Genomic DNA, 22961 nt, shown 5'->3' on the forward strand with positions numbered 1-22961 from the left:
CATTACCACTGAATCTAATTCTAGGAAAATTCTAATGCACACTTCTATTCTGCTGACCATTAAACTCACTTAAAAATACATGAAATGCAAGATTATTTATTACTTACTGTGTTTTATTTTGTGAGCAACTTAACATTTATGCATACAAAGAATAAAGTAACTTTACTTTGTCACTCAACTCAGCACATTATCAAAAAGCATAGTGTACTTACCCTTAGCTTGAGTAGATAAGTAAAACAAATATGTATTGATTTACCTTTGCTTTAGTCGTCTTCTGGCTGTTGTGGGAACATTAGCACCATAGCCATAGGAAAAAAGAACCCTTTCAGCCTCATCTTCATTTTCAACTGGAAAATATTAAAGTGTATCATGTGAAAAAACTTTTTTTCCCCTTAAAAAGCATGGCAGAAGTGAAAATAAAAGAGGTCATAATAATGAATTAGAGATCATAAGAACATTAAAAAGGGCCAATGCATAATCTCAAATAGGCCATTTGTAAGTAGAATAATATTTCTTAAAGTATATCCTTGGGGCTGGCCCCGTGGCTTAGCGGTTAAGTGTGCGCGTTCCGCTACTGGTGGCCCGGGTTTGGATCCCGGGCGCGCACCGATGCACCGTTTCTCTGGCCATGCTGAGGCCGCGTCCCACATACAGCAACTAGAAGGATGTGCAGCTATGACATACAACTATCTACTGGGGCTTTGGGGGAAAAAATGAGGAGGATTGGCAATAGATGTTAGCTCAGAGCTGGTCTTCCTCAGCAAAAAGAGGAGGATTGGCATGGATGTTAGCTCAGGGCTGATCTTCCTCACCCAAAAAAAAAAAAAAAAGTATATGCTTGCTAAGATTTGTTCCATCTATTTTTAAAAGGTGTAAGGGATTGCATCATATAACACGTTAAGTTTTCCTGTTATAAAGCATAATAACATAGACGTTGCGTTACTCTGAATGATTCAAAAGGCTCTTTGCATGAAATGTATGTTATGCAATTATGAAAAAGTAATGATAACATCAATTTCATTACTTCCCTTCTTGATAAAAGAAATGACTATTTTTAATTAGGAAAGATGTTCGTTATTTTATCAGAACAACAGCGTTATCTTGACTTGCAGTAATGAAATTGCGTATTTAAGTCGGCTACTCTGTGAAGAACACGTGCAGTCCTAAGAACGTACTCACGGCCTTTTAAAAAAATTACAAAAATATTCAGCAAACCCATTTACTTCTAAATTCTGCTAATGTCACACCATTCCCCAAAACGAATTTTAACAACAGGTTAACATTTTATGGGTAAAAAGTTTAAATGCAATGACAATTTTACTGTAAGTTGGGATTAAAAAATATTTAATCAAAGGCCATAAAAACTAAAGATTCATTAGCTTAAACTAAAGCCGTCAATGATTTATAACAATTTTTATAATATTATTCATCAACAACCATTATTTTTTTTTATTTTTTATTTTTTTAAATTATTTCCCCCAAAGCCCCAGCAGATAGTTGTATGTCATAGCCGCATATCCTTCTAGTTGCTGCACGTGGGACGCGGCCTCAGCATGGCCGGAGAAGCGGTGCGTCAGTGCACGCTCGCGATCCGAACCCGGGCCGCCAGCAGTGGAGCTCGCGCACTTCACCGCTAAGCCACAGGGGCCAGCCCAACAACCATTATTTTAATGTTAAAAAGAGAACCTACTTTCAGGAGTGTTTCAGATTTCAAACAAAGCCACATATTTTACATTGGTAAAGTGAAGCTTACTATTTGCAGGCCCATCACTATAATACGCCCATATTTGTTGACTGATCCTTCTGTACTACAGTAAAACTTTTAGGAATATATATAACTGTTGTCCTTTAATTTTGTCCCTATTTTTCATGGTAAACCAGGATCAGTTTTCAGAGGTAGGATTATTAGTTGCGAAGAGTATGTGGAAGCAAGAAATGATATATGCCATTGCCAAGAGTGTTATCAGCTATCAGAGTTCTAAATTGAAGTTGAGATCCCTAATTCAGCTGTATCAGAGCTAGAGCTGCCCTCTAGATACTTATCTGACTCGTCTCTCTTAAATAGTTCTAAATTCAGAATGGAGAGGGCTGAATTTAGTTAACATCTCAAGAACCCATCAGTTAGATACTGATGAACATCTTATTTGAGTTTAATAATAATACTTAATGGATTAATAACTCATGGGATAATTATTCTAACAGTGATTTAATTACAGAAACAATGTACTATACAACATGGCAAATGGTACCAAAGAGATACGAACGTGTCTTAGAAGCACAGAGCACAGAGCAACTACTCTGGGTGCCACTATTTTTCCCATTCTAGAGGCATTAGGAAGGTGTGAGGAGATTGACATTCATAGATAAGGCACAGGAGGGAATTGTATGTGTAAAGGCACAGAGCTGCGAAGTTTTGTAATTGTGAGAAAAGTGGCTGGAATTAGTCTGGAGAACAACAGTAGTAGAAAAGTAGGCTTAGTTTCAACTGTGAATGGAACCAAAGTCTTGTTTGCTAGGCTAAGGAGTCTGGATTTTGTTTTTTAGTCAACAAGAAATTAATAGAGATTAATACAAGAAGGTGACATGACCAATAAATTTTTGTTGTCAATTTTGATATTATAGAAAAAAAATCCCAATAATGGGGAAAACAATGACTTAGATTGGTAGCACAGAGAATTCCTCATAAGTTATAGTAATAATCCACTTGAGACATGGTCCATAATAGCAATGGAGGATGGAGAAAAAGAACTTGGATTCTAGACAACTGAGCAAGTGTGCAGGTGAGATGAGGCACTAGATAGAATGGGGGAGGAATCAAGGTTGACAAAGCTAGTTGGGTAATTAGATAGATTTTAACCTTATTAACAGATCAAGAATACAAGAAAATTAGTAAGTTTTAGGGAAGGAAGATAAAATGTAAATAATGATAAATTTTTAATGACTGTAGGAACTCCTTACAGACCTATGGAATCACAAGCCTATAGACAGTAATTAAAATTGTGGAAAGGGATAAGATTATCAGAGAGTAGGTAAGTAAGAATTGAAGAGGATTAGGGAAAAAACCCTGGTGAACTATTAGGTAGAGATAAACAGAAGAGATAACAGCAGCGATGATGATGATGATGATGATGATGATGATGATGATGATGATGATGATGATGATGATGATGATGATGAAGAAACAATCAAAGGCAGATGATTCAGGAAGCAAGACAAGAGTTTTGAGAAATGTGACAAATGCCTACCACAGGTTATAAGTAGGATGAGAATGGATAGCAGGTCCCTGAATTTGACAACTAGAAATCCAGTTTTCTTTTTATATTTGAGTTTATTTAGCTTCTAGGTAATACTTCTACTTTTAACAACTTAATAATATCTTTGAAAACTAAACTCCTCAAATATCCAAATAATATACTGATTTGATTACAAAAAGCAATTAAAGTATAAACAGATTATGTAATTTACCATGGTTACCCCTTAATAAATGAAGTTTAACCATCTTCCTGTCAGCTGAAATTTGCTGAATTAGATGGTAATCCTTTGAATACTGTACACATTATAGTACTAAAAAAGAACGTTTTGTGCTTACATCTTTGAAATTTCAGTTAATCGATAAGTATTCACTAAACAAGGATAGAAATATTCTAGTTTTCAAGGTGAATGGATAGAGAAGAAATTAGTTTCTTGATCTTCCAAGTACAATATATTTTATTCTAAGATGGTTTTAAGATGGTTTATACGATATCATAGCAAAACATTATTTTTTCTAATGATTTTATTAAGAAAATCTCAACACATATGGAAAAGTTGAAAGAAAAAGTTGAAACATCGGTGGTGCAAGTGGTTAAGTGCACGTGCTCCGCTGCAGAGGCCAGGGGTTCACCGGTTTGGATCCCGGGTGCGCACCGATGCACTGCTTGTCAAGCCATGCTGTGGCGGCATCCCATATAAAGTGGAGGAAGATGGGCATGGATGTTAGCCCAGGGCCAGTCTTCCTCAGCAAAAAGAGGAGGATTGGCAGATGTTAGCTCAGGGCTGATCTCCCTTACCGAAAAAAAAAAGTTGAAACATCTAGATTCTAAATTAAAGGTTGTATTATATTTCTATATCATACAACTATCCATCATTGTATCCACCCCTGAATCTATCTTATTTTTTTGATGCATTTCAAAGTAAGTTGCAGACATCTGCTTTTCAATCCTTAACAGTTCAGCATGTGTATTATCAACTATAGTTCAATACTTACTGATAGTTCTTTTTCTAAATAAAATTTACATATCATGAAAGGTACAAATCTACCGTTCAGTGAGTTTTGAGAAATATATACACACGTGTAACGCAAACCCTATCAAGATACAGAACATTTCGGCACCCCAGAAAGTTCTCTCACGGCTGTTTTCCCAGTTAATTCTTGGTGACAATCACCCTTAGAGGCAACCACTGTTCTGATTTTTTTCACCATAGATTAGTTTTGCCTCTTCTAGAACTTTAGATAAATTTAGTCATATAAATAAGGCTTCTTAGACTAAGCATAAAGCTTTTCAGATTCATCCATACTGTTGAGGAAGCAGTAGTTTGTTTCTTTTTATTGAATAGTATTCTACTGTATGAATGTATGACGGTTTGTTTAACCATTTTCCTGTGATAGACACCTGAGGTGTTGCCAGTTGTTGACTATTATGAATAAACCTCTCATGAACATTCTAGTAGACGTCTTTTTGTGTGCATATGCTTTCTTTTCTCTTGGGCAAACATATAAGAATGGAATTGCTGGATCACTGAATAGGTTACTTGGTCTTATAAGAAATTGCCAGTTGCTCCACATTGTCACGAATATTTGGTATAGACAGTTTTGCTAATTTCAGCCATTCTGGTAGGTGTGTAGTGGTATTATTAAAAGTGGGCCTTTTAACAGGTCCTTTGCATCTCCACAGAAATAAAATATTAAAAATATTAAAAAAGGTATTATGATTGGGACACTGAATTTATAGAATTCATGATATATCTCTTGATATTTTGGTGGGTCTTCTTTAATTTCTCTTAGCAATGTTTTGTATTTTTTTGTTGTTAAATTTATTCCTAAGTATTTTGTGTTTTTTGATACTATTGTAAATAAAACTGCTTTTTAAATTTCCTTTTCCTATTGTTTGCCTCTAGCATATTTTTGTGTAATTATTTTATAGCCTGTTAAATTTACTTGTCAGTGTTAGTGCTTGTTCTGTAATCTGAAAATAGTCTTACTCTTCCTTTCTGATCTTTATCTATCTGTTTTTCTTTTTTGCCTTATTATACTGGCTACGAGCTCAAATACAATGTTTACTGTAAGTTAGGAAAATCGAAATCCTTGCCTTGTTCTCTCCCTTAAAGAGAAAGCATTTAATATTTCATCATTGGGTATGATATTAGCTGTAGGTTTTTTTTTTTTTTATGAGGAAGATCAGCCCTGAGCTAACATCCATGCCAATCCTCCTCTTTTTGCTGAGGAAGACTGGCTCTGAGCTAACATCTATTGCCAATCCTCCTCTTTTTTTTTTTTTTTTTTTGCCCCAAAGCCCCAGCAGAAAGTTGTATGTCACAGTTGCACATCCTTCTAGTTGCTGTATGTGGGATGCTGCCTCAACATGGCCTGACAAACGGTGCGTCGGTGCGCACCTGGGATCCGAACCCGGGCCACCAGTAGCAGAGCACATACACTTAACTGCTATAGCTGTAGGTTTTTTATAGATATCTTTTATCAGATTGAGGAAGTTCTCTTCTATTTCTAATTTGTTTAGACAGAAGGACATATGCAAAGTTATGGAGATAAGAGTAGGGAACTTTCAAAACAATATGATATGATAGGGAATGCAAGGTATAAAAAGTAGAAAGATAAGTAAGAGTCTAATTATAAAAAGTCAGGCTAAGGAATTTGACTTTATGGTGTCTCAAGAAGATAGGTATATTAAAGCAGGTATAGAGTATGATCAAATCCACATTTTATAAAGATTACTCTGACTCCAGTGAAGAAACTGAAAATAATTGGAAACTATTGCAGTTATCAGACATTGATCTTGGAAATGGAAAAAAGACAATGATAGGAATGAAATAGAAGTTTTTCTTAAATTGGCCTATAAATATAATATAGTCCTTACAAGAAAATGTGCCCCAAATAGATTCAACTTCAACTGACATTTAAACCTACTTTTATAAGAATGCCATTGATATTTCTGACTTTTGAACAAAAATAATGTATTGTAGCAAACATCTCAGTCAGTAGTGAAATGTTAATTTAAAATATTCCCTTAAAGTCAGGGACAACACAGGAAGATAGCATAATAAGAGGGAAAAAAAGAAGTAGAAATTAAAGGTCAAAGATAATACAGTATATTCAAGGAATTTCATTCATTCATTCATTCATTCATTCATTCATTTATTTATTTATTTATTTATTTATTTATTTATTTCCCCCAAAGCCCCAGTAGATAGTTGTATGTCATAGTTGCACATCCTTCTAGTTGCTGTATGTGGGACGCGGCCTCAGCATGGCCAGAGAAGCGGTGCACTGGATCTGAACCCCGGCCGCCAGCAGCAGAGCACGCGCACTTAACCGCTAAGCCATGGGGCCAGCCCTATTCAATGAATTTCTATCTGCTCTTCAAGACTCATTCAAGTGTCATCTCCCCTCTTAGGTATTCTTCATCTCCAAGGTGGAATTAACTCATTATCTCTTTTGTACTTCCACAAAGAACTGCCTGTCTCTTACTAATAGCACTTATCTCACTACCTTATCTGTTAATATGCTTGTCTCTCCCAGTAGACTAGACTAGGAACTCCTATAAGCAAGGACTATTGCATGAACTCCACATCCCCAGATCCTGGCATATGTAAACACTTAATAATTGTTGAATGAGTGAACTAAATAAATAAAAAGATGAAATCTATCATAGTTAATTTATTTTTTTTTGATCCCAACTACTGGAATTAAGATTAACTAATTTTTAAAATATAAAATATTCTTTAAAAAAAGTCATCAATTATATTTTAAAGAAATACACCAAAGCAGTTTTAGAAATGATACCAGGTTCCTTCTGCCACCAGAAAACAAAGCTGTGCATGTGGGGTGGTGGGAGACTTACTTTCTGCTGTTTGCATTATTATTTCATCAAGCTCTTTTTCCAACTTCTCATAAATGTCTAGCCTTGCTTGATGTTCAGAGTTCTGTGCTTGAAGTTCGGTAATGCGTTTTTCAGAAGAGGCTTGGAGACTATAAAATTCTTTAGTTAAAACCTAATAGTGGAAGAAAAAAATTTCAAAGGCAGAATTAAATAGGTTAACAGTTAGCCAAAACATGACACAAAAATAATTTTAGTTTCCTTTCTCTTTTTTAACGATTTAAATATGAAAAGAAAGTAGCTCGGTTGAGATGACTGAGGAAGTAAAATATATTTACTTCTAAGGTAAATAATTCAGTTGTTTTAAACTGGAAATTACAAAGCACTTTATTACATAAATTGAATAAAAAACAAATTTTTCCCCCCCAAAGCCCCAGTAGATAGTTGTATGTCATAGTTGCACATCCTTCTAGTTGCTGTATGTGGGACACGGCCTCAGCATGGCTGTAGAAGCTGTGTGTTGGTGCGTGCCCGGGATCCGAACCCGGGCTGCCAGTAGCGGAGTGCGAGCACTTAACTGCTAAGCCATGGGGCCGGCCCCTAAAAAACAAATTTAAAATTTAAAAATAGTTATAGGAGTAAGATTAGCATTTGCTTGTTAGAATTCAAAAAATGCAATAATGCCATGGAGGTCATTTATCTGGTGATCACAGTTATTTGAGAAATGCTTACAAAGCTGTGTGTAAAAATGATATACTCGTAACAAGTCCTTTGGTTTTCCATCAGAGCTTATTTCATCTACTCTTACCATGGTTTTAATAAGATTTCTGGTTTCCTGAACCAGAAAAATTCAAAGCAACAAACCAAAATGTAAATGTGAAGTGCTACTTGGAGCAGTGTCAGAAAATGTCTTTGTATAGAAAAAAAGGATTAAAAAAACACACAAAAAAGAGATTAAAAAAGGCATAGAAATTGAAGTTATTTTGTATAAGAACAAAAATCCTATATTCTTCAATGGTAACTCACTGATGATGATGATGAATTCACTAAAAAAGGAGACATTTCTAGTGACAAAAGAATGTTTTAATGCCTGTGTTAAATTCCAATTATCTAGAAAGTTTACTTAATAGTACAGACTAAATTATGGAGTGGTATTACACCTGCTTCCTAACACAGTATAAGTAATGTAGTATTTCCTGAGAAGCAATAAAATATTACGATTAAGAATATGTTTTGGAGCCAGAAAGATGTGGATTTCACTCCTGGCTTTGACATTTATTAGTTGTGATCTTAGGCAATTACTTATCCTCTCCAGACCTTCCCCAAAATATTGTTGGAAGGATTAAATAAGATGATAAATTCAGTGTTTAGCAGAGTACCTAGAACATAGTAAGTGTTGAAAACTACTATCACTACTATAAGAAATACAATTATGAGAACTTTGTATTAAACAGCTCATAGAGATCCACTGATTTAATTATCCTGAATTCTCTATAATTAAACAATTTTGAAGACATCTTATTTTCTCTAATGACATAAAGTTTACCTTAATAAATGTATCTGATTCTGTGCTTTCTGTGATGTGGAAAAAGGAGAAGAAACAGAAGATCTATTTACAGTTTTTAACCAGTAGAAATTACAATTTAATTTTCCTTAATCTATTCCATCTCATTTCCTTCAATTATTTCCATCAAAACTTCCCCCCAAAGTAAACTAAACATTATCCTCCACCCTCCGAATACATTCCTTTGGAGGGTGGAGAAAGAATAACACGGGAATAATATTTGTAGGATGATCTCTAGTGTCCCTGATTGGGTAGGAAAAAGAAAATTCATGTTTAGCATTATTTCTTCTGTATTCTTGCCAACTGGGAATGTGTCTTCTAGAGACTTATTAATTCATTATAACAAAATCACTGCTTAGTGAAACTATCTGGGGCTTTCATGGAGTTCACTATATTGGGATGTAATTTATTAAGAATCTGGTGGCTGATGACACTGATTGATTCCACTGTCAAAAGAGAAGACCAGTAAGGATAGTGTTAAATGACTATTCCCATAGCATAGCTGATAGTTTTCATTTGTACCCCACTTCCCTCAACAAAAACACCACACAAACAAAAACTGTAGAAATCGATATCTAGAGAGATAAGAGAATCAAAATGTTGAAGATGGGATATTTCATAAAGTATTTTAAGAAGATATTTTAAATGTAGTATTAAATCAAGAGATACAATTTAAAATTCTCTCTTCATAACATAGAGGAGAGATCCCCAGAAACTTCTGGTTTGGTTCTCTCAACACCTCTCTACCCCATGGCGAAAAACTCCCTTTTACTGTGGATTTATCTAAGTGGCTGCTATGAACAAATTTATTACTGTTGCTGAAAAGCCAAAGAACTTGATTATTGGACCTAAAGAAGGCTATTATATTAAAGATTCTTCAGGAAAAACCAATATATGTACATTTGAGTTTAAATAGGAATGCATAAAACAGGTCAATTGCTTTTAGGAATCCATTAAATATCGAGTTCTCACAGTGGATATTTCCCTCCCTTAAATAACAGAATGATAACACAAAATTATATGTAAAATATATATAATTACATACAAAATGAATGATAATACAAAATTATAGGTCAATAATTGCTTTAAAAAGAGACAAAAATATAGAGCCAGTGTTTTGGGAGCCTTTGCCAATTGATAATTAAGAAGAATTAAAATAAATTGTCCCCAAGTTATAATCAATGAGAATATTGGGTAAAAGCTCCAGAAAAGTACATAATTACAACAATCTTTACTTACAAAAATTACTTCTCTCAATTCATTATAAATAAGAATTGTCTTAACACTTTCTAATATTTTAGAAAAATGGATTCAAACAATGGTACTACATTAGCATTCATCAAACCATTCGTTTACTCATTAAACATTTATTGGGCATCCACCTTGAGCAAGGCACTGTGTTAGGTATTGGTGACACAATGATAAATGAATAGTCCCTGTTCTCTCAAGGCTTCTAGTTTAACAGAGGAGAAAATGTAAAGACATTCCCCTAAAGTCTCAGTTTTATCAACCAGGGTTTTTAGAATCATAGTATTTTTTATAAAAGTGTTTGTTTATATAAGATTTTATGCCAAAGAACACAATAATTACTAGTTGTCTGCATTCAAAGACCAAAGTGGGTAGGTCTATGCAAGAGTGGTTTTCATAATGCAAGCTGCAATCTTTATGAGGTCATGAAATCAATTTGCATTGCAAGCAGCTAAAAATAATAAAATAGAATGATGTAGAAAACATCAGCACTGCATGTTGTAAAGTATTGTTTAGTGAAATGTTTGTTTCAGAAGTACAGAGAGAGAGGAAGTGCTTCTCTATCTTCCTATATATAACCCCTCACCCCTCACCCCACTCCAAGATACACTGTTAAGAACAGTCATCCAATGTGAAAAGGAAAAGGAAAGGCATTTTGCTAGCAATTATGAAATTTAAACCATGGAAAACATAACTTCAAATGAATTCCAAATAAGAGCTAATCTAATACGGTCTGATTGAAAATATGTGGGAGAATCTGCCGTAGGAGATTATGGCTGTAGCAGTTTCCTGAAGAAGGTACATGAAAAAGTTTTAATTGCTGAACACCGGTTTGCTTTAGAAGTAGATACCATCTACAATCTTTGCTTATGTTTCTTTAAATATGTATGTATTTAGTATCATTTTTTATGTTTTCCCCTAAGGCTTTACTTTCTGAGACTCTTTATCTTGTTAATCATAGTTTTACTTATCAGAGTACTTTTCAGAAATGTAATCTCTGAGAGATTATTTTAATGAATACTTACATCATTAGCTAATTAAGCATGTAAATGACATTATTGCGTCTTTCATTCAATTTTTAATAAGTATTCCCCTAAAATCTAAAATATTCAAGAAAATGATTGCATGTAATCCTACAATGCATGAATAAAGTAAAATATATAATTTATAATATACAATTGAAAATTGTTTAATTATCTACTGTTGGACATTTAAGTTACTTCCAATATTCACCATAATGAATAATGCTGTGATGTACAGCATTAATATAAACCTTTATAAGCATCTCTTATTATTTATTTAGGTAAAATTCTCCTAACTAAAATTACTGGATTAATTTTCTAAGGACTTTAACAAAGATTATCATATTGTCCTCCAGAAGGGACATTCCATTTTCTGACTGCATGAGATTTCCTATTTAAGGGTACTCTTGCCAGCACTTTAAAAACAACAAACAGACCTATATAAAGGTAAAAAAAGTTTAAATTTACATTTCTTTAATTGTTAGGGAGAATACATATTTTCATCTATTTCTTAGCAATTTGCATTTTTCTTAGAAATAGTCTGTTCCTTCTTTCCACCTATTTATCTAGAATAGAAAAAGGTATGTTCTCTTGATAAGATATCTTTTAAAACTAAGGACACAGGCTCTTTCTCATACATAACACAAATATTATTTTTTAATCTTCATTTTGCCTTTTAATATTATTCACATTGTTTAGTTTTTTTTTTTTTGTGAGGAGGACTAGCCCTGAGCTAACATCTGATGCCAATCCTCCCCTTTTTTCTTGAGGACGATGGGCCCTGAGCTAACAACTGTGGCCATCTTCCTCTACTTTATATGGGACGCTGCCACAGCATGGCTTAACAAGCGATGCGTGGGTGCACGCCCAGGATCCGAACCTGCGAACCCCGGGCCGCTGCAGTGGAGTGCGCGCACTTAACTGCTTGCACCACCAGGCCGGCCCCCACATTTTTTAAAACACACGGAAGGCGTTAAAAGTTTTCTTATTTTTCCTACATTGTTTCTTCCCCTGCTTTAAGCAATAGATTAACACATTAATCTCCAAACTGACATAATATAAAATTTCGTCAGTATTTACTTCTAATAGTTTTATGGTTCTGTATTTACATTTAGCTTAGGATCTATCTGAGCTTTATTTTGGTACATGGTGAGAGGTCTAAATCCAACTACATTCTCTAAATATTCAAATGATTATCACAGCTCCATTTACTGGCCAATTCATCTTTTTCCCCATTGAGTTGAAATATAACCTTTATCATGAAAAAATTCTTAAATTTATGTGAATGTTTTTTGAGTTTTGTACTTTGTACCACTTAGCGACTTCTTTTGTGTTTTAATTATTCTTGCCTCAGAATGCATTTTAAATATGATATATATTTCCTTTCATTATTTCTTTATAAAAAAATCTTCTTTAAAAATATCAATTGTTCTTTGTTTTTTTCTTTTTGTTGTACTATAGAATTATTTTGTTCAGTTAAAAAAACCATGCTAGCATTTGATTAGAAATGAATATATAATATTACTTGATGAAAACTGAAAAATATATAATATTGAATATTCCCTTACAGAAAGATGGTTAAGTTCTATGCTTTTCTTGGTATAGGCTCTGTACTGTTCTTATTAAAAACATTTCAGGGGCCAGCCCTGTGGCTTAGTGGTTAAGTGTGCGCGCTCCGCTACTGGCACTGACGCACCGTTTCTCCAGCCATGCTGAGGCTGCGTCCCACACACAGCAATTAGAAGGATGTGCAACTATGACATGCAACTATCTACTGGGGCTTTGGGGAAAAAAAAAGGAGGAGGACTGGCAATAGATGTTACCTCAAAGCCGGTCTTCCTCAGCAAAAAGAGGAGGATTGGCCTGGAGGTTAGCTCAGGGCTGATCTTCCTCACACAAAAAAATCAAATGTTTATATATTTTTGATTGCTATTGTGAATAAGATCTTTTCCCATTTTTTTGTTTTCTAACAATTCCAGTCCTTTTTGGTATACATCTTTCTGAAATACATATTTCTTTTGTGTGTGTGTGTGCAGGATGGTGCCAGGTCCTATAGGAGAAATAAAGCTCAATATGATATAGACCTTGTATTTATCAACCTTATAGACTATGCTAATTTTAAAAGAAAAGCTTGTACATGTACCTCCAATTTTTTCTGATATTTTTCACATTCCATTTGACACTGTGTGAGATTTCTTGCAGTCTCCTCTTGTATAAGTTGAACACGCTCACTTTCAAAAGATTTTAATTTACTTTGATGGAGAAATTCTGTTACTTTGCTTTCTGTACTAAGTTGTAGTTCTCTGTACCTGAAAGAAGCAGAATGGTTATGAGACTCTAAAGAAATCTCAATAATTTATACAAACATAAACATTATTTCTACTTTTTCCACATCCTATTATTATGCGTTAATAACATATTTATTCAGCAAAGCTTTTGTAAATAATTTAGATAGGCATATGTAAGGAAATATGCTAAGTCTAGAGAACAAATTATACCAATTAAACTCTCTCTATTGCCTCCTTATTTTCATTCCTTCCATCTAAAAATAATTGTTGCCTACTATTATTATTATTTTGGAAGACATTTAAAACAAAAAATGGTAAGAGCAAGTTTCAGTGATATTGCTTAAAACGATTTGACTTCTATATATTTCATAGGCCTTCTTAAATCTACAGCATTGTTTCCAAACTTGCTATTTCATTCTAAGTCTAATGTCAGATGGAGAAGAATGGTATGAAATATGCACGTTAAACTGCAAATTCTTGAGATACTTGTAAAATAAAATTTTAAATTAGTAAATACACATATTTGGATATTACAAGAAAACAATGTACAAACTTCAAAGATAAATATATAACAAGTAGTCTATTACAACACAGATAAGGAACATTCTCTTCATTGGATAGGTGTAACTAGTAATAAAAACATTTCCATTTAATGTACAAAGCACCACATATTATAAACTTGAAAATGCTTCAGGCTGATTATGTTCTAACAGAAAGCAAAACATAGACATGTTAGACCTTTTCATGGAGCTATTATGAACCCAGTATAAGGCTAGATATGTTATTAAAATTCATTTATTCAAATATTTATTGAGCTACCCACTACGCCAGGTAACTATGTATACAATGGTAGACAAAATATGTTTTTTTCCCCTTAAAGAACTTAGTTATCTGGAGAAGACAGGCAAATAAACATGAAAATTGAACAGAATATGGTAAGTGCTTCAAGAGGGTAATCCCTAGGTTCAATGGGAACATACAGGAAGGAGACCTAACTTGCTTTGTATAGGTATGTGTTTACGTGTGGGTGGCAGGAGGAAGTGTGGGGTGTGAAGTGTTCTAGGGAGAAGAAACAACAGTATGTGTAGGGCAGTGAAGCAGAAAGCATAGACTGTTTCATTCATGGTATCTCATTTAATCCTTAGAACAACCCTATTAGGTATTTCGCAGATGAGGAACCTGAGGCTCAGGGATATCAAATAATTTATTTGAAAGGAAGAAGCTGCTAGTAAATTTCAGACTGGGTCTTGACTCTAGCCATATTTGACTCTATATCAATGATATTACATGATATTCTGACATTGAGGTAAGATAAATTTTCAAATGTTTTTTAAAGGTCATTTCACTCTTGTAAGTGACAATAACAATAACATTCAAAGTATGAGGGGAGAAGACAGGCATTAGATATTTGTCATAGTCTACTTTACTCTTGGCACTCTTATCTTTGGTAAAAGCATCTCACATTCAAATTAGTGGAAGTTCCATTCAGTGCATATTGATATACATTACTTAATATATAGCAAGGCTTTAAGAGGAATGTCAGCTTGTATGTTTAACTTTTTAGAAAGTCCTAGCATTAATTATATATATATAAAACTTCTTACAATTTAATTTAAAAAATATCTTTTTATATGGACAAGCAAACAGCGATAATCTTTTTATTGAAATGTAATACACACCATAAAGTTCACCCTTTTAAAGTGTGCAATTCACTTTTCATAGTTTTTAGCATATTCACAAAGTTGTGCATCACCACTATCTAATTACAAAATGCTTCTGTCACCCCAAAAAAGAAATGCCATGTCCATTTAGCAGCCACTCCCCCTTCTCCTCTCCCCGCAGGCCCTGGCAACTACTTATCTACTTTCTGTCTCTACGGATTGGCTTACTCTGGACATTTCATATAAATGGAATCACATAATACGTGGCCTTTTGATGTTTTCAAGGTTGTAGCATGAATTAGTACTTCATTCTTTTTTATGGCTGAAAAATATTCCATTGTATGGATATACCACATTTTGTTTATCCATTCATTAGCTGATGGACATTTGGGTTGTTTCCACTTTCTGGCTACTATGAAGAATGCTGCTATGCAAATGTGTGTACAAGTTTTTGTGTAAATATATTTTCATTTCTCTTGGTTATATTACTAGGAAAAGAACTGCTAGGTTATAACGGTCACTCTAGTTTTAATTTTTTGAAGAACTGCCAAACTCCTTTCCCATGTGGTTGCACTATTTTACATTCTCACCAGCAATTATGAGGGTAGTAATTTCTCCACATCCTTATCAAAACTTATCATTGTCTCTTTTTGATTATAGCCACCCTTGTGAGTGTGAAGTAGTAAAAAATTATTTTACTCAAAAATTCATTAGTTCAACATTTTACTGACATGAAAATGTCCCTGTACTCCCTGGAATAAATTGTTTTATAAGTACAAACATATAAAACGTGTTAAATCCATACCTATTTTGTATGCCAAACTATGGGACACACTAGATGGCATTACTGAAATAAATTCTGGATAAGTCATTTAAAATGTGATATTGATCTTTAAAATAACTTGTTTTGAAAAGATTAAACTGTAAAGTTTGCCTTTTTATGGATTCAGGACACTGTGAGTAATTCTGAGATCAATGCCAACTCTAAATAGGAAATTAAAGACTTAAGCTTTTAGATTCTACCTGTTCTTTTCATTCAAAATACGGCACTTGAAAGTTACTTTTAGCATTATTATTCTTCCCCTATATTGAAAAGCTAAATAACAACAGTTATCGCCTAGAAAATTGAGAATAATAAGTGTAATAAATTGACATTTCTTTAAACCAAATGATAATTCCAAAGGACTATCTATTCCCATATTGTTTATACAGTGAAAGAATCTGCCTCACATCATCATGCCTCTGTAATAATTACTACTAATTTAATTTGTTAAATTCAACTGTGAAAATGTTGAAGAAATATTAGAGCTGCAAAAGCAGTTCCAGCAGTGACAAACAGAAGATGATAAGAGCATAGCGTGATAGTTTCAGGTAACTCATTCTTATTTGTTTTGCTAATATAACCTGTCACATTTTACTTCATTGACTCAGACTTCTCATCTTATCCTCTTAATGTGAACATCTTATTTGAACTAAGTCAATATTATTCACACGTTAACAACTTTATGTTTGACATTCTGATTCAGCATAGTACCTGTAAGAGGTCAAGTTAAAGTATAATCAGGATCTCCAACTATCCTCACAGCCATGTCATCAAGGCTCCAAATGTGGCTAGATCAGTCTTTATGCTACATTTGTAACTGGGATTTTAGCTTTCATGAGACTCACCCATATATCACATACCACTTAAAAAATAGTAACATAAAGTCCTAGAGTAAACTGTTTGCTCTTAAGGAATATTCACCACAATAGATTTTTGCGCTGGATGTATAAAGAAAAGACACGCTAAAAGGTAAAAATCAGCTATTAGATAGGGAGCTACAACGACGTTAACTCATAAGAAAGGCTCTCAGGCTATGGTGAATTAAACTCCAAGTAGCAAGGCGTGTTCTGCAATGCTGAGAAACAACCACAGGAGAGACATCAACATGGCATTCGATTCTCAGCAATGGGAGAACTCATTTGAACAAAAACACTAGATAAAACACTAAATAACAACAGGTTTTCATAACAATACTTACATCAGCAGTCTTTACATATATACTATAGTCAAAGTTTTGCTTGTTATACTCTGATGTATTAAGCCAAGCAATGTATATGATTTATTCTCAACTTTGTCAACAAGGTTATCATTGAGTAAGAAGGTGAAAGACTCATATAATTATTAGCCTTTTATTTAATCTTATTTTTTCATTCCAATGAGAAACAACAACTAATCTTTGAATTTTGCCCACAAAATGTTCGTGGCTTCCCCAATATTAAAACTGGATTAATTATTCTGAACCCAGTTATCTAATCTCCTTTGGTAGACAGGCCTTCTATTGGCAAAATACTGAAAAAAAATGGCAAGGCATTTTTGTCTGTGTGCAGGACAACTGTGTGCAGATAAAGAGTACAGGAAATAAAAGCTGCACAAGGCAGATTGGCAAAAGAAGCTAAGCAAAGTAACAGGATTTCCAGTTACTGGTAAGGGTTCAGGAAAGGATTTTTAGTAGTCAGGCATTAGGTAGATAAACTGGACAGATTGTATTGAAAGCTACTCTGGCTCAATACAGAGAAAACACTGTGGTGTAGAAGAATACACGGGAGCAGGTAGTCATGGCTGGGCCACTAAATGCTTCATCTGAGGAGGAGAATTTAATTCTAAATTCCATAAGCAAATGGAGCAGAAGCTGCCGATAAACTTTCCACATGTAAAAGGAGTGCTTTGGAACCGAGATGGGCCTGAGCCTCCAGATAGGGAGCCTCAAGTGGATTTTGCTGTGGAAATTGGAGTTGACAAGGGCAGAAGCTGACAACTCTAATCAACTGAGAATCAGTCTTGCTCACACAGGTGGGATACCAATTCCATTTTACTTTGGTGTTTCAGACTCTTCTTTCTCCCATTCTTTTAATAAGGCCTCAGTGAGTTGATGTTCAATTCTCTTTCAATTATTCATTTTGGTTGAGCTAATACTAATCCACACCTTAACTATTCTTTGTGCCTGCTATTTCTAATTTCAAGGGGATAAAACTAATTTTCATTCTTTTTAAAGAGAATTTTGGTTGTTTTTCTAGATCTGTACCACATGTTCAAAATGCCTCTGGATGACTCACTTAACCAAACCCCAAGATTCACTTACTCCAATTAAGAATTGAGAAGAAAACTCGTGTTTGTTTGGGTTTTCTACTTCTGTGGCTGAGGAAAAGCTAACCATCTTAGGTTAAAAACACTAAACTAAACCACTGAGTTTTCCATTATCTCTAAAGTTTTCTTTTCTTGCTCTCAATAGTATATATCTATCTGTATATCTATAGATCTATAGCTAATATATTAACTAGTATTCTACCAACTATGTATTTAAAGTATAAGGAGTATAAGGTACAAGACACTTAATATACAAAAGTATATTTTTTATTTCTTCCATAAAACTGCTATTTTATATACGGCTAACTTTCCATTAACCAGAATATTTCTTTCCTCAACATCTAATTCATTTAAAAATATTTATTGTGCACCTAAGTGTGCTAGGTACTATTAGATACCAGTGAACCACAAATAGTATCAGTATTCTTTAATGGTGGGATACAGACAAACAAATGTAAGGTGATAATGCTAATAAGTTCAAATAAATAAACAAATAAATAAATAAAGCAGAGTGACGGAATAGAGAATGATAAGAGATATTAGTGGTCATGCCGTTTTAAAGAGGCCGGGCAGAGAAGGCATCTCTTTGTTAAGGTGATACCTGAGCAAAGACATATATACCAAGGTTTAATAAAACCTGTATTTTAGAACTCAACTAACTGATTAATCAGAAAATATTTACTGGCCATGTATCATATTCAAAATTTATATAATATAGACTTTTCCAGTTTAAAGAAGAGATACAATATTAAACATATGAAGGCAATAGAAATCCTTTACACTGATTTGAAATTTGGTATCTTAAACCAGTAGCTAAAATTATGTACCAAAACTATACTACTGGATTTACTAGAGTCTATCTATATGAATTGCAACTAAAAGAAAGAGGACTGAATTTTTAACAAAAGCGTTGCTGATATCCAGATGAGTGCTACTATTTCACAGGACTGGAAACAGATACTTATTTGGACAAACAATTCTGTCATTGTTTTAAAATAATTTGAATTCATTTTTATTCTGAGGGTAATTAATAAGCCACATAAGAAATGTCCTTTTACCATTTATGGTCGATGTGTTTTTTTAAAAAACGTCCTTTTAATTTTTGTGCTGATTATATAACTAATACATATTTATTATAGAATTTTAGAAAATACAGAGAATACAAAGAAGAAAAATATCAATCATATGCCCATAAAGATAACTGCTCTTTATATTTTCATATATTTCTTTCTTTTCTTCTCTGTACAAATAAATTTTTCAAGTTTATAGTCAATTCTATAAGTAATTTATCAAATCTATTCTTAGGGTAAAAACCTCAAATATTACAAATAAAGATTAAAGACCTCTTTATTACCACTCTCAACTTAATTTCTCCTTTCAGAGATAACCACTCAGTTTTTTGTGTTTCTTTTTTTAAACAATTCACACATATTATACACAGAAGACTATATCAATCTCCTTTTTCTTTTTTAAAAAAATGGCATATGTCACATGTATTCTGTAACTTCTTTTTTTCACTTAAGAATATGTTTTGGGATTTTTCCATATCTGTACTTTATTTTTTTCATTTGCTACATAGTAGATCACAATGTAGATATAACCATTTAATTCCAATTCATTTATTTAATTCTAAACTGATGAACATTTTGATTGTTTCCAATTTTTTATTATACACAGTGCTTCAAAGACCATCCTAAATAAAACCTCCTGTGCACAAGTGAATGTTTCTCTAAGAAAGATATCATGAAGTGGAATTGTTGGGTCAAAAGATTTTAAATTTCAATAGATACTGCCCAATTTTCCTCCCATTGGTGATATCAATTTAAAATGCTACCAGAGAGCCAGCCTGATGGCGCAGTGGCTAAGTGTGCACATTCTACTTTGGCGGCCCGGGGTTCTCGGGTTCAGATCCCAGGCGCAGACCTACTCTCCACTCATCAAGCCATGCTGTGGCAGCATCCCACATACAAAATAGAGGAAGACGGGCACAGATGTTAGCTCAGGGCCAATCTTCCTTACCAGGAAAAAAAAATGCTACCAGACATGTATGAGATATGGTTTCCCCACATTCTCACCAACTTTTTATATTATCATATAAAAAACGTTTGCTATGCACATTTTAAACGATACCTTCATATAGAATTTGCTATCCTTTTCTCCCTGACGTTATAATTAAAAAATCTTCCTATACTATTAAACTCCTTTTCTAAGTATTATTTTTATTTGCCCTATGACTTTCCATTCTTAATTATTCCTCTGTTGTCAGACATTCAGCCTTTCTCCAATTTCTGACTTCATTTTGCATACCAATTAGTAGTACCCAGTTTATCCACCCAGCCAATGCAATGGGTTTTACCCTGAATAAAGCCCGAATTTCCAAAAACGAAATACATCTTTGAAGGAAGAAGGCCATTACAATTAAAGGCTGCTCCAAGAACTGTCTATCAAGTAACTGTATTGAGCAACGCCAGGACTGTTGGGAAAAGTGTGTGCGCCCCAAATGTGCCTACTTTGGTGGAGGATACTCTCACTTGGACCCATATATTCTGATATGTTTCTTTTAAAAATAGATGCTTGACTCATTACTTACATACATATTTAGACATGTATCATGGATCTATCTAAAATCATCTAAGGACACTTACAGTTATATAAAAAGAAAAGAAAAAGTATACATCCTGAAGAAATGATATTACTATAGGTAAAGATCTGGTAAAAGGGAGGTTGGAGAAGAGAGTGAGTTGTTTTTACATGACATAGTTTGACTTAAAAGTAACTTTACTAAAGGTAACTCAAAAATTTTTAATACAGGCAGTTTAAAAAATGAATAGTAATGAAGTACTTTCCATTTAAATAATTTTTTACTTCTTACAACAAAGTGTTACTAGCCAGGTAAGGGATGAAGTACTCATCACTACATCATCAACATCTAATAAATCAAGTTTTTTGGTTGGTTAGTTTTTTTATATCCTGAAAACATTTGAAAGATCTCTGAATCCAGAAATAAGCACCCCTGCTCTACCCAATCTACTATTTCTAATCTGTTACTTTAAAAAAAGCAAAAAAAAAAAAAAAAACCCCCAAACAAAAAAAAAACCCACAATTTTTATGAGGTTTTTATATACTTCAGAATACATCAAATTAATGCACATTTATATATACATTTACATTTATATAAATTAATATCACAACTTACAACTAAACTTTGAAAGGCAGATTTGTGAAAATCGACAGATATTTCTTTAAAAATAACTTCTCATATCACTAGATCTTTAATATTTAAATATGATGGTTATATTCCTCATTATATCAATTTAGTATCAGTTGGAAAGGAGGGTAGATCATAATCTCCTGTTACTCAGATTACATACCAACTTGATATATCGTAACATGCCCTCCTAGTGGATGTGTTTGTTTTATAACCGAGAATCACGGTATGTGGTGAGAGAAATTGACTGATAAATGTGTGATGAGAGAAATTGACTGATAAATGTGTGATGAGAGAAATTGACTGATAAATGTGTGGTGAGAGAAATTGACTGATAAATGTGTGTTGCACACGTGCAAGCTTTGAAGGTAGAAAACATTTAGCACAATTATTAATACGTTAGAGAATACATCTAAAATTGCTTTCTTTTCATTGACATTAAAATAGAAAATGTTATCTTAGAGATTTTCCTTTTGTGCATTACCACTATCTGCTGTTCTACCAACTGTTCTCTTTCACTTTTTTGTCATCTCACTATTACAAAATTTTAAAATATATACCTAGATACTCAATCAAAACTATTTTCAATGAAAATTAGGAGAGCAATTACTGAAGTTTAAAGATGTACACGAAAATTATAGAAAAACAGAGTTCTAATAACTCTGGTCTTTCAATTGTGAAATTTTCGAAATTGAAAAGAAAAGCAGGTAGAAAAAACTCATAAAATCACCATCAATGTTGCAACTATGATTACTACAGGACAAGAGAAAGGAATTCAAAAGGCGTTTGGGTATTTGTTCAAATGTTTCTGCCATTTAGATGATTTCTTCAAGCAGTTCACTTCTCAGCTGTAATACTACATCTGTCATTTTTGGCTTACAAGCTAATTCTTAAGTGAATGTGAGAGATCTTTTTTTGCTGAGTTAAAAACGCTGAGTATGTTTAACAACTGTACCATGGATTTATAAGAATTTCAAGCATGCATTTAGAGTAATTCAATGCATCTATCATATCATGATCAAATAAAATATGTAATGTCATTAATAAAATAAACAATGTGTAGTAATATTTGGCCATCTTATAAAGGAAAAAATAGGTACTGCAGGTATGTGAAGATAAAAGTGCTTAAGTGAAACAAATATAATGAAAGGAATGTTGCCTTAAAATAAATCAAAGCATGCATGAGATAAAATTAGAGTAAAATATTTTATAACAGTGTTTGAATGGGTAGCTGTTTTCCTTTTTGTGGCAACATGACAACAAACACTTAAAATTCAGCTTGAAGCATCCTCTGAATCAACAGTATTTATTATATCAGTGATTCACAGCACTCAAAACTATTTCATGCTGTTTTCAATGTATATCTCAGAGTGTTGGGCTACATGAAACAAAAAAATCAGAATACATAAACTCAATCTAAAAAAGTCATAAGATCTCTGCACTTTCCTCTCAATTTTCCTGCAAACCTAAAACTGCTCTAAAAAAATAGTCGTAAAAAACACGTCATAAGAAAAAGCACTTTTGGGGATGCTTTTATGAAGAATAGTGTCAAGTACTAGCAGTAGCAGATTAGAGGCTAATCACAGTTTTGTCCTATTTTTCCATAATATATACTGAAAAGAAAGGAAATCAATTTACTATAGTTAATACACAAAGTACTTTATATGACAAAAAGAGATGTAAAAGTCATTTATTTAGACCAACTTCTTACTAAAAGCCAAATACCATAAATCTTAACTTACACAAATCGGT

The 22961-nt window shown here is 33.3% G+C and overlaps 1 protein-coding gene across 2 annotated transcripts in view; it reads right to left on the reverse strand.

Annotated features, from left to right (window-relative positions):
- PIBF1 (progesterone immunomodulatory binding factor 1) overlaps positions 1 to 22961 on the reverse strand; it is a 198936-nt gene that overhangs the window by 70344 nt on the left and 105631 nt on the right. For both annotated transcript variants that reach the window (XM_014781793.2, XM_004423075.3), the window contains exons 11-13: positions 13069 to 13234; positions 7116 to 7266; positions 257 to 347 (exon numbers count right to left, since the gene is read on the reverse strand). In XM_014781793.2, the coding sequence (XP_014637279.1) occupies positions 257 to 347; positions 7116 to 7266; positions 13069 to 13234 (408 nt within the window). The remainder of the gene's footprint in view (positions 1 to 256; positions 348 to 7115; positions 7267 to 13068; positions 13235 to 22961) is intronic.

Source organism: Ceratotherium simum, chromosome 10 (assembly GCF_057802395.1).
Source record: "Ceratotherium simum simum isolate JZ-2026a chromosome 10, ASM5780239v1, whole genome shotgun sequence".
In the NCBI taxonomy this organism is placed as follows: domain Eukaryota; kingdom Metazoa; phylum Chordata; class Mammalia; order Perissodactyla; family Rhinocerotidae; genus Ceratotherium; species Ceratotherium simum.